The sequence below is a fragment of the Monodelphis domestica genome, chromosome 3 (assembly GCF_027887165.1).
Source record: "Monodelphis domestica isolate mMonDom1 chromosome 3, mMonDom1.pri, whole genome shotgun sequence".
Taxonomy (NCBI): domain Eukaryota; kingdom Metazoa; phylum Chordata; class Mammalia; order Didelphimorphia; family Didelphidae; genus Monodelphis; species Monodelphis domestica.
Window position 1 is genome coordinate 100918319 of NC_077229.1, and position 12821 is coordinate 100931139.

Consider the following 12821-nt stretch of genomic DNA (forward strand, 5'->3'; position numbering starts at 1 on the left):
TCTGTTATACGGTTATTTCATTAATATCTGATTCTTTGTGACCCCATTTGAAGTTGGGGTTTTTTGTTGGGGTTTTATGACAAAGATACTGGAGTGGTTTGCCATTTCCTTCTCCAGATTATTTTACAGATGAGGAATTAAGGCAAACAGGTTAAGTGACTTGTCCAGGGTCACCCAGCTAGGAATTGTTTGAGGCCAGATTTGAACCCAGCATCTGCTGTCTCTGGTACTGGCTCTCAATCCACTGAGCCACGCAGCTGCCCCCAGGTCATTTCTTAACAGTACAGTAATATCCCAAAGATCAATGTACTAGTACATGATGATGAAAGAATAGTTAGACAGCAGTTTAGATTTTGAAAATCTGGTAAGGAAAAAACTATATATAGGATATATTCAGAAGCTTACCTGTAACCCTTTACTGTTCTTTGTATAGGGAAATGTTCATGTTTGGTATTTGTCCAGTTGGTTAGAACAAAAGGGAAATGTTCTAAAATATAAAGAAAAAAGGCCTGAGGGAGCTAGTGATTGCAAGCTCAATAGGAGTCAGAAATGTAATGAAACCCAAAAAGCTAACTCTTAAGACTATTAATAGAAACCCATTATCCAGAACAGGGTTGGCAAACCTTTTCCCAGTTTGAGAGACCCAGAGAGACTTAAGGGAGAAAGTGCGTGCTTTGGGCTGCTGGACAGAAGGGTGAGACATGCAAACAATGTGCTGGGCACTGGGAAGAGGGGAAATGGAACAGCTACCTGAGTGTTGGCTGGGCACACGTGCCACTGTTTCTCCAAGGAGAATCTGGAATGAGAGAAAATCTGTTTCTTCTGTCTACCACTCTGGTCTGATCACTTCTGGAATATAGTGTTAAATGCTAACATTCCGTTTAGTAAGGACAGTCACTTGACAAGCATGACCAGAGTGAAGTGACCAGATTGATGAGAATATGCCATACAAAATATGTGTGTAGCATGGCCTGGAGTAATTGGAGAAATGTTTAGCCCAGAAGAGAAACACTTACTGAGCAGCAGAAGAGAGGTGTGTGAGAAGGGCATAGGGGTTTTTTCTGTTTGTCCTCAGATAGCAAGAACAAGGGATGGATGTTGCAGTGAGGCAGATTTAGAATTTCCTCATAATTTGAGTTCAAAATGAAATGGGTTTCCTCTGTTTGCTAGCACTGAAGATCTTCAAGTGGAAGCTGGATGACCACTTATCAGAGATATGTCAAGAGGAATTACTTTTCTAGTATGGATGGATTGGAACAAGGGATCTTAGGGATGTTTTTCAGCTTGGAAATTCTCCAATCCTCTCAATGTTCTGTCCATTCTATCTTCCCATTGTCTCTTGTGTTTAACTTTATCCATTCCCAATACCATCTCCTTAGATCATAGAATCCACACCCTAGTTCTCAGTGCTCTCACTTCACACCTCCCATGAAAGTATGCCTTCATCCTCTTCCAGTAGACTCAGTCCCAAACCTCAGTTCTTGGTCTGATTAGAAGCATAGACAGGCTCTCCACAGAAGAGGTTAATTCAATTTCAGTGTCATTCTTGCTACTGATCTCTGATTTGTGTCTCTCTCCTTAAGCCATTGGATTAAGTTTATCAGAAAAACACAGCCCAAAGATGAGGGGTGGAGTACCAGGGGTGGGGATACAAATTCCAGAAGAAAACAGACTTAAAAAACATAACTGTAACTGAAGAACCAACTTTTGGGTCCAGTGGTATCCCCAGAGCTACCCTTTTCCACCAGTCCTAGGACAGAAGTGAATTTCCTGCTGGGTGAGGACACAGTGCACAAGACAACAGTTGTGTGCAGTAGTTACACAGCACAGCTCAGTGAAATTAAGAGGTAAGTTGGCTTTCCTTCTTAATTCTTCTGCCAATCCTTATTTTGACCTAAATCCAAACAGATTTTCCCCTTTTTGGAAGAAATCAATTTTCCTTTAGTTCTAGATATCTTAGTCTTCAGGGTCTCCAAAACATTGAATCTCTTTACTATCTTCATCCTTAAGAGAAATTCCTATGGGCTAAAAATATTAGAACCAGTTTCATGGAGATCAATCCTTGGAGAGAAGGTAGTAACTAAAAGGATAGATATGGTAAGGCCAGGCCATTTCTGGTACATAAAATAGTATAAACAAGAGTACAGAGATAGGTGGGAAGAAACCTAGAAAAAGAAGGTGGCCTGAATGGAATGGAAGACAAGCGTATATAAGGCCTCACTTTTAGAACTCTCTCATTCTCTTGGGCCTGCCTAGGAAAGACATTATGGAACTCTGATACACTGACACCCTCTCACCCTGTCATAAACACCCTGTCTCCAGGGTAATTTTTTTCCTTAGGTATAATGGAGATTGTCAGTTCTTCAGGCTCCTTTCTCTCCAGCTTTCTCATCTTCCTCTTGCTTGAGAAACATACATTGGCTTCAGGGAGGAGTATTTACTTCTCTCTGGCTCCCAAGGGGTTATCAAGTGGGTTATCAGGTGAGTTCTGAAGAATAACACAAGAAAGACTTTTGCCCTCCCATCTCACTCCCATTACTTCCCAAGTCATTCCCTCATTAACAATCAGTTCTTCCAAACACATCTCAGTTTCTCTTTTTTCCTTTCCAAAGTCTTCTCAATAGCCTTATCATCCTGTCCTTTCTTCCTTGGTTTCTTCCATAGGTTCTGCTCCTTTTTCTTTCCAGATGCCTTCTTCTGTCCCCATTATAGCTCCCTAATTCCCCTCCCACCTTTTACATTTTTTCTCTAAGAACTCATTTCTCTTCCTCAGTAGAGCAATTTTCCGTGATTGGACCTACAGAACCCATCCGGGCCTGGGTAGGAAGAACGGCAGACCTACCATGTTACCTGTCTCCCCAGAAAAATGCTCAATCCATGAAGGTGATTTGGTTCCAATCTCTGGAAATAGTGCATCACTATGAAGATGGGCAGGATAAGTTTGACAATCAAAGCCCTAAATTCCAAGGGAGGACAGAGCTGGTGAAAGATGCCATCAGTAGAGGAAATGTCACCCTGAGGATATGGAACATTACAGCCGCGGACAAAGGACACTACAAATGCCATTTTGATGATGGTTTGTATCAAGAAGAAGCTGGTATAGAACTACTTGTCTCAGGTGAGGAGTCAAAGTTCTGGAGATTTGGGGCTTCAATATGAAGAATTGGGAGGGTATTTTTCCCATCTGAATAATGACAAGTTGAGGGTTGTTTTCAGAGAAGGCAGGGAAACTTGGGTCCTAAAATATAGAAAACATGACAGGAAATTTAAAACAGCTTAGCAAAACTGGTGCCAGAGGTAAAGAAGGAAAAAGGAAATGAGCAAAGCGAAATAAAGAGAAAAAGAAAGATGAGAGGGGACACTGGTGATGAAACAGAGAAAACAAATAGGAAAGACATAGAAGAAGAACCTATATCTTTCCATCTTATCCACAACTCTAATATGAGATCTGCATCATGAGCTTTGCTAAAAATATAGGAAAACTCTATCTACAGTATTTCCCTCATCTACTAGCCTAGTAATGCTATCAAAAAAGGAAATGGTGTTTGTCTGGCATTACTTGTTCAATGAGTCCATACATGCTCTTGGTAATCATTTTCTCCCTTTTCTAAATGTTCACTAACAATCTCTTTCATTTCTAGAAATTTCCCAACAAAATCAAGTTCACAGGCCTGTAATTTTCAGACTCTCCTTTTCCCTTTCTTGAAAATCACACTTGTCTTCCTCCAATCTTGCAGTACACTGTCCCTTCTCCTGTGATCTTTCAAATATCAATGTCAAGGATTCAGGAATTGTATCTGCTAGTTCTTTCAGAACATGAGGAGGTACTTCATTGGAGCCAAGTGATTTGAATTCATTAGGTATTCTCTTAGTATCACCTTACTTCAATTCAGTATCACTTTCTTTTAATAGACAGTATTAAGAAAAACATAATCCATGGTACTTCAATCTTTAGTTTCTTGCCCGGAATGATATTCATTGGCATACTTTTTCTATTCCTTCAGATCATTTGGGTCTGTGCAAAAAACAGAAAATGTACAATTGTTATACATTTTGGTACGTTAATTGTTCTGTCTTCGGGAGGGAGGAAGAGCAAGACAGAGAGAAAGAGAAAGAGAGAGACAGAGACAGAGAGAGACAGAGAGACAGAGAGAGACAGAGAGAAAAAGAGACAGAGAAATAGAGAGAGACAGAGAGACAGAGAGAGACAGAGGCAGAGACAGAGACACAGAGACAGAGACACAGACACAGACAGACAGACAGACAGACAGACAGACAGACAGACAGACAGAGAGAATGCTCCCTGGAAGACAAATAGATGCCTTAGTGTCTCTGAGTAAGGAATAACCAATTACAATTCTTTTCTTATTCCTCTTTCCCTAATTGGAAGATCTCTCATCTGACATCCACTAGAGCTCTATTCTATCATCCTTCAGAGAATAAGCAGCTTCATCCTCCCAAGATGATCCAACTCTTTACTCTTCAAGAAGAACCTCAAGGGATAGCTAGAGGGTTCATTGAGAGCCAGGCCTAAAAATAGGAGACCCTGAGTTCAAATCTGTTCTCAGATACTTCCTAGCTCTGTCACCCTGGACAACTCACTTAACCCCCATTGCCTAGCCCTTACCACTCTTCTGCCTTGGAACCAATACACAGTATTGATACTAAGATGGAAGGTAAGAGTGTTTTGTTTTGTTTTTAAAGAACCTCAAATGGGTATTTAAATAGTCATCATACAACTGTATTTTTCCTTCTCTTTTTCCTCTGTGTTATTCTCTTCCACTCTCCATTATCCTGGCAAAGATTAAATCTCCCCTACATATCAGATCTCTTCCTTTCCTTCAAAAAATTTCCATAAGACATACCCATAAATCACCATCAAGGCAGCTAATGGTACAGTGGAGAGGGCACTAGGTTTGGATTCAGAAAGATCTGAGTTCAAATCCAGCCTCAGATACTGGCTACATTATCATGGGCAAATCATTTAGCCTCTGTTTGACTCAGCTTCCTCTACTGTAAAGTAGGGATAGAGCTTAACTTATAATGTTGTCATCAGAATCAAATGAGATATTCTGGAGTGAGGTTATTGTTTTATACAGTGCCTAGCACAGAGTGGGCACTCTATAAATACTTATTCTCCTCCCTTCCTGGATATCTTTCTCTGGAACTATTTCAGCTCATCAAAACCCTTGCAATACGTGGAACTCATAACTGAACACAATACTTCAGATGTCCTCAGAGCAGAGCAGTGCTATGAAAATATAATCTCCCTTATTCAGGGGATGTTGCTTTTATTAGAATTAGCTTCTAAGCTATGTCTCATTCTCAAATCAAACTTGCTGTTCTCCAAAATCAACTTTTTTTCTTAAAAAAAAAAGAATACTTTTATCTGTACCTTTTGTTTTCACACAGTATTTATTTCTGAATATGCCATCTATCACATCACAGTCCAGTGGGTCATTCTACTTTGTAACCAAAAAATGTCAGACAAAACCAATCAATATAGCCAAGGGTCTGAATCCCTAAATACCATTCTACACCCATTCTCTTCCAGCTTTTTGACAACATAATTCCATATTTCTTTTCCAAAGACTTTTTAACATTCTTTTAATTTACATTATTATACTCATTGTTTTATTCTTTATTTTAACCTTACTTCCTTCTATATCAGTTTTTACATGTTTCCTGTTTTGCTGCATTCATATTTGTAATTTCTTATAGCACAATAATACTCTATTTATTATGTATATATATTTTGTGTACACACATATATGTGTATGTATAAATCACAATTTGGTCAGACATTCTCTTAACTAATGGGAAATCAATTTGTTCTCTCTCTTTTTTTAAGTTTTTTTGCCACCATAAAAACACTGCTTATAGTTCTACATAATTGTCTATCTATAATCTTTTTTCCTTACCTCTTTGGGGTTCATTTCTAATAGTGAAATTCATATTTAAAAGAATATGAACAATTTAATGACTACATTTTACAAAATTACAAATTATTTATCAGAAATTAAACTAATTCCCAACTCCAACAGGACTACCAGGTGTTCTTCATACAAGCTTTTGTTGTTACTGTCATTCAGTCATTTTTAGTCACATCCAACTCTTTCTTACCCCATTTCTGGTGTTTTCTTGGCAAAGATACTGGAGTAGTTTGTCATTTCCTTCTCCAGTTCATTAGCCCTTTTCCCTTTAGAACCTGGGCACGTAGACTTAATATTTAAAAAATGTTGCCTACCTAATCCATTAAGTCATCACAAAAGTATTTCAATTCCTTCTAAGTTACCACCTCACCTAATGCCCAATTTTTAATAAAGATTACCCAACCAGTAGTCTGAACCAAACGCAATGATCAGGATCCATTACTGGAAAACTTGAGACCTGGGCATTGATTCTGGTCTGGTCTGGTCTATTCCTTGCTGTCTGTTCTAAAATGGTAATCCCAGAGCACAGGTTTCCTCTAGCATAGCCTCCCTCTATCACCTCCTAGGCAATAGTAGAGAGTCACAGAATAAGACAAAAACAAGGGCTTTTAATTGTGCTTCTCAAGAATCTTTCTGGACCCACGTCAGCTACAGGAAGGTGAACACACAGGTAGGCAATCTACCTCTCTAAAAAGAGGTCTGGCAGGATAGCTTGTGATCCTTCTCTTCTTCTCACCATGACACAGTCCTTTCAAATCCTCTCCTTTAAACCCTTCACTTATTCTCTCATAAAATCACAAGCAGCACAAAAGCTGCTCGTAACTTTTGTTCCTTTTTCTATGCATGTGAACCATCTCATAATGTCTTCAAAGAAAGATCGTCTAGGAGATGGCTAGTATGTGTACATCACATTGCCCAATAAGATCCTGGTACACAATTCTATGATTTGATTAAAGCAGTCTATCTTGAATGACAATCTACCTCCAACCCATCTTTCTAGGCTGAGTTCATGTTATATTTCCCACTCATTGTATTCCAATCAAAGTGTCCTACTTGATATTCCCTTGCATACAATATTCCATGTTCCACCTCCAGATCTTTGCACAGGCAAAGAGGCCTTTTGAGATGCCCCTCCATTTCCAATTAGTAACATTCTCTACTCCACCAACTGGAAGATGAAACATCATGTAAATGTTTGTAAAGTCCTGCACTTAGGATCAAAAAATCAAACATATTATTTATTTTATTTATTTTTATTAAATTTTGAGTTCCAAATTGTCTTCCTCCCTCCCAACCCTATATCAGAAAAGGTTAGCATTATGTGTGTATTTCTTTTGTTTATTTTAATGCTGTTGTCTAGTTATTTCAGTAATACTTGACTCTTAGTGACCCCATTTGAAGTTGGGGTTTTTTGTTGGGGTTTTTTGGCAAAGATACTGATGTGGTTTGCCATTTCCTTCTCCAACTTATTGTTCAGATGGCGAATTGAGGCACACAGGTTAAGTGACTTTCCCAGGGTCACCCAGCTAGGAAGTTTCTGAGGCCAGATTTGAACACAGGATCTCCTCTCTTTGGGCCTGGCTCTCAATCCACTGAGCCACCAAGCTGACCCCTTGTCATTTCTTAACAATACAGTAATATCCCAAAGATCAATGTATTAGCACATAATGATGAAAGAATAGTTAGACAGCAGTTTAGATTTTTAAAATCTGGTGAGGAAAAAACTATGTATAGGAGATATTCAGAACCTCATCTGTAATCCTTTACTGTTCTTTGTATAGAGAAATGTTCATGTTTGGTTTTTGTCCAGTTGGTTAGAACAAAAGGGAAATGTTCTAAAATATAAACAAAAAAGGCCTGAGGGAGCTAGTGATTGCAAGCTCAATAGGAGTCAGCAATGTAATGAAACCCAAAAAGCTAACTCTTAAGACTTTTAATAGAAACCCAGGATCCAGAACAGGGTTGGCAAACCTTTTCCCAGTTTGAGAGCCCCAGAGAGACTTAAGGGAGAAAGTGCTTGCTTTGGGCTGCTGGACAGAAGGGTGAGGCATGCAAAAAATGTGCTGGGCACTGGGAAGAGGGGAAATGGAACAGCTACCTGAGTGCTGGCTGGGCACACGTGCCACTGCTTCTCCAAGGAGGATCTGGAATGAGACAAAGTCTGTTTCTTCTGTCTACCACTCTGGTCTGATCACTTCTGGAATATAGTGTTCAATGCTAACATTCCTTTAAGTAAGGACATTCACTTGACAAGCATGACCAGAGTGAAGTAATCATATTGATGAGAGTGTGCCATACAAAATATGTGTGTAGCATGGCCTGAAGTAATTGGAGAAATGTTTAGCCCAGAGAAGGAAGACTTACTGAGGAGCAGAAGAGAGGTGTGTGAGAGGAGCATTAGGTTTTTTCTGTTTGTGCTCAGAAGGCAAGAACAATGGATGGATGTTGAAGAGAGGCAGATTTAGAATTTCCTCATAATTTGAGTTCAAAATGAAATGGGTCTCCTCTGTTGCTACCACTTAAGATCTTCAAGTGGTAGCTGGATTACCACTTGTAAGACATGTGTCAAGAAGAATTCCTTTTCTAGAATGGATGGATTGGATCTAGGGATCTTTGGGATATTTTTCAGCTTGGAAATTCTCCAGTCCTCTCAAAGTTCTGTCCATTCTATCTTCCCATTGTCTCTTGTGTTTACTTTGTCCATTCCCAATAACATCTCCTTAGCTCATAGAATGCACCCCCTAGTTCTCAGTGCCCTCACTTCATACCTCCCATGAAACTATGCCTTCATCCTCTTCCAGTGGACTCAGTCCCAAACCTCATTTCTTGGTCTGATTAGAAGCATAAACAGCTGAGTCACTTCCCAGTTGTGTGACCCTGGGCAAGTCACTTGACCCCCATTTTCTAGCCCTTACCACTCTTCTGCCTGGGAGCCAATATACAGTATTGACTCCAAGACAGAAGGGAAGGGTTTAAAAAAAAAAGAAGCATTAACAGGCTCTCTGCAGAAGAGGTTAATTCAATTTCAACGTCATTCTTGCTACTGATCTCTGGATTGTGTGTCTCTCTCCTCATGCCATTGGATTAAGTTTATCAGAAAAACACAGCCCAAAGATGAGGGGTGGAGTACCAGGGGTGGGGATACAAATTCCAGAAGAAAACAGACTTAAAAAACATAACTGTAACTGAAGAACCAACTTTTGGGTCCAGTGGTATCCCCAGAGCCACCTTTTTCCCCCAGTCCTAGGAGAGAAGCGAATTTCCTGCTGGGTGAGGACACAGTGCACAAGACAACAGTTGTGTGCAGTAGTTACACAGCACAGCTCAGTGAAACTTAAGAGGTAAGTTGGCTTTCCTTCTTAACTCTTCTGCCAAGCCTTATTTTGCCCTAAATCCAAACAGATTTTCCCCTTTTTGGAAGAAATCAATTTTCCCTTACTTCTAGATATCTTAGTCTCCAGGGCATCCAAAACATTGAATCTCTTTACTATCTTCATCCTTAAAAGAAATTCCTATGGGCTAAAAATGTTAGAACCAGTTTCATGGAGATCAATCCTTGGAGAGAAGGTAGTAACTAAAGGGATACATATGGTAAGGCCAGGCCATTTCTGGTACATAAAATAGAATAAACAAGAGTACAGAGATGGGAAGAAACCTAGAAAAAGAAGGTGGCCTGAATGGAATGGAACACAAGCGAATCTAAGGGCTCACCTTCAGAATTCTTTCATTCTCTTGGGCCTGCCTAGGAAAGACGTTATGGAACTCTGATACACTGACACCCTCTCACCCTGCCATAAACACCCTGTCTCCAGGGTATTTTTTTTTCCTTAGGTATAATGGAGATTGTCAGTTCTTCAGGCTCCTTTCTCTCCAGCCTTCTCATCATTCACTTGCTTGAGACACATACATTGGCTTCAGGTAGGAGTATTTACTTCTCTCTGGCTCCCAAGGGGTTATCAGGTGGGTTATCAGGTGAGTTCTGAAGGATAACTCTAGAAAGACTTTTGTCATAACATCTCACTCCCATTATTTCCCAAGTCATTCCCTCAATAACTACCAGTTCTTCCAACAAACTCTCAGTTTCTCTCCTTTCCTTTCCAAAGTCTTCTCAATATCCTTATCATCCTGTCCTTTCTTCCTTGGTTTCTTCCATAGGTTCTGCTCCTTTTTCTTTCCAGGTGCCTTCTTCTGTCCCCATTATAGCTCCCTAATTCCCATCCCACCATTTACATTTTTTCTCTATGAACTCATTTCTCTTCCTCAATAGAGCAATTTTCCGTGATTGGACCTACAGAACGCATCCGGGCCTGGGTAGGAAGAACGGCAGACCTACCATGTTACCTGTCTCCCCAGAAAAATGCTCAAGCCATGAAGGTGATTTGGTTCCAGTCTCTAGAAATAGTGCATCACTATGAAGATGGGCAGGATAAGTTTGACGATCAAAGCCCTAAATTCCAAGGGAGGACAGAGCTGGTGAAAGATGCCATCACTAGAGGAAATGTCACCCTGAGGATATGGAACATTACAGCCTCAGACCAAGGACACTACAAATGCCATTTTGATGATGGTTTGTATCAAGAAGAAGCTGGTTTTGAACTATTTGTCTCAGGTGAGGAGTCAGAAGTGATGTTCCTGGGATTGGGGACTTCAATATGAAGAATTGGGAGGGTATTTTTTCCATCTGAATAATGACAAGTTGAGGGTGGTTGTCAGAGGAGGCAGGGAAACTTGGGTCCTGAAATATAGAAAACATGACAGGAAATTTAAAACAGCTTAGCAATACTTGTCTCAGAGGTAAACAAGGAAAAAGGAAATAAGCAAGGGGAAATAAAGAAAGAGAAAAAGAAAGATGAGAGGGGACACTGGTAATGTAAGAGAGAAATCAAAGAGGGAAAATATAGAGGAAGAACCTATATCTTTCAAGCTTATCCACAACTCTAATTTGAGATACTTGAGGTTTGCTAAAATCATGAGCTTTGCTAAAAATGTAGGAAAACTCTATCTACAGAATTTCCCTCCATCTACTAGCCTAATAATCCTATCAAAAAAGGAAATGGTGTCTGTCTGGCATTACTTGTTCAATGAATCCATACCTGCTCTTGGTAATCATTTTCTCCCTTTTTTAAATGTTCACCAACAATCTCTTTCATTTCTAGAATTTTCCCAACAAAATCAAGTTCATTGGCCTATAATTTTCAGACTCTTCTTTTCCCTTTTTGAACATCACACTTGTCTTCCTCCAATCTTACAGTATACTTTCCTTTTTCCTGTGATCTTTCAAATATCAGTTTCAAAGATTCAGGAATTGTATCTGCTAGTTCTTTCAGAACATGATGAGGTACTTCATTGGAGCCAAGTGATTTGAATTCATTAGGTATTCTCTTACTATCACCTTACTTCAATTCAGTATCTCTTTCTTTTAATAGACAATATTAAGAGAAACATAATCCATGGTACTCCAGTCTTTAGATTCTTGCCCAAAATAATATTTGTTGGCATACTTTTTTGATTCCTTTAGATCATTTGGGACTTTTAACAGAAAATGAACAATTGTTATACATTTTCTTAAATTAATTTTTCTCTGAGAGAGAGAGAGAGAGAGAGAGAGAGAGAGAGAGAGAGAGAGAGAGAGAATCCTCAGTGGAAGACAAATAGATGCCTTAGTGTCTCTGAGTAAGGAAACACCAATAACAATTCTTCTCATATTCCTCTTTCCCTAACTGGATGATCTCTCATCTGATATCCACTAGAGCTCTATTCTATCATCCTTCAGAGAATAAGCAGCTTCATCCTCCCAAGATGATACAACTCTTTCTTTTGAAGAAGAGATTCAAGGGGTAACTAGGGGGTTCATTGAGAGCCAGACAAAAAAAAAACAGGAGATCCTGAGTTCAAATTTGATCTCAGATACTTCCTAGCTGTGTGACCCTGGACAAGTCACTTAAACCCCACTGCCTAGCCCTTACCACTCTTCTGCATTGGAACCAATACACAGTAATGATACTAAGATGGAAGGTAAGAGTGTTTTTTCTAAAGAACCTCAAGTGTGTATTTAAATAGTCTTCATACAACTGTATTTTTCCTTCCCTTTCTCTTCTGTGTTATCTGTGTTATCTTCTGTGTTATTCTCTTCCACTCTCCATTATCCTGGCAAAGATTAAATCTCCCCTACATATCAGATCTCTTCCTTTCCTTCAAAAAATTTCCATGAGACATACCCATAAATCACCATCAAGGCAGCTAATGGTACAGTGGAGAGGGCACTAGGTTTGGATTCAGAAAGATCTGAGTTCAAATCCAGCCTCAGATACTGGCTGCATTATCATGGGCAAATCATTTAGCCTCTGTTTGACTCAGCTTCCTCTACTGTAAAGTAGGGATAGAGCTTAACTTATAATGTTGTCATAAGAATCAAATGAGATATTCTGGAGTGAGGTTATTGTTTTATACAGTGCCTGGCACAGAGTGGGCACTCTATAAATACTTATTCTCCTCCCTTCCTGGATATCTTTCTCTGGAGCTATTTCAGCTCATCAAAACCCTTGCAATACGTGGAACTCATAACCGAACACAATACTTCAGATGTCCTCAGAGCAGAGCAGTGCTATGAAAATATAATCTCCCTTATTCAGGGGATGTTGTTTTTATTAGAATTAGCTTCTAAGCTATGTCTCATTCTCAAATCAAACTTGCTGTTCTCCAAAATCAACTTTTTTTCTTAAAAAAAAAAGAATACTTTTATCTGTACCTTTTGTTTTCACACAGTATTTATTTCTGAATATGCCATCTATCACATCACAGTCCAGTGGGTCATTCTACTTTGTAACCAAAAAATGTCAGACAAAACCAATCAATATAGCCAAGGGTCTGAATCCCTAAATACCATTC

The 12821-nt window shown here is 39.3% G+C and overlaps 1 protein-coding gene across 2 annotated transcripts; it reads left to right on the plus strand.

Annotated features, from left to right (window-relative positions):
* The first annotated feature begins 2278 nt into the window (after nt 1–2278).
* On the plus strand, nt 2279–11247 carry LOC100016344 (myelin-oligodendrocyte glycoprotein-like). 2 transcript variants are annotated; one of them, XR_465611.3, is made up of 5 exons: nt 2279–2481; nt 2774–3118; nt 9175–9274; nt 9746–9851; nt 10201–11247. XR_465611.3 is itself a non-coding variant. In XM_007488665.3 (5 exons), exons 1-4 carry the CDS (start codon nt 2346–2348, stop codon nt 9829–9831), a joined length of 648 nt encoding a protein of 215 aa, XP_007488727.1. In that variant the 5' UTR covers nt 2279–2345; the 3' UTR covers nt 9832–9851; nt 10201–11242. The 2 variants fall into 2 exon arrangements, 1 of the variants encoding a protein (XP_007488727.1); XM_007488665.3 differs by having other exon boundaries at nt 9765–9851; nt 10201–11242.
* Nucleotides 11248–12821: the final 1574 nt, after the last annotated feature.

What these genes read in the sequence shown, in the direction of transcription:
- LOC100016344 (XM_007488665.3), top strand. Translation starts at nt 2,346, where the DNA reads ATGGAGATTGTCAGTTCTTCAGGCTCCTTTCTCTCCAGCTTTCTCATC. An exon ending in GTTATCAAGTGGGTTATCAG is followed by an intron (nt 2,482 to 2,773) that starts GTGAGTTCTGAA and finishes TCTCTTCCTCAG; the next exon opens with TAGAGCAATTTTCCGTGATT. An exon ending in TATAGAACTACTTGTCTCAG is followed by an intron (nt 3,119 to 9,174) that starts GTGAGGAGTCAA and finishes TTTTTCCCCCAG; the next exon opens with TCCTAGGAGAGAAGCGAATT.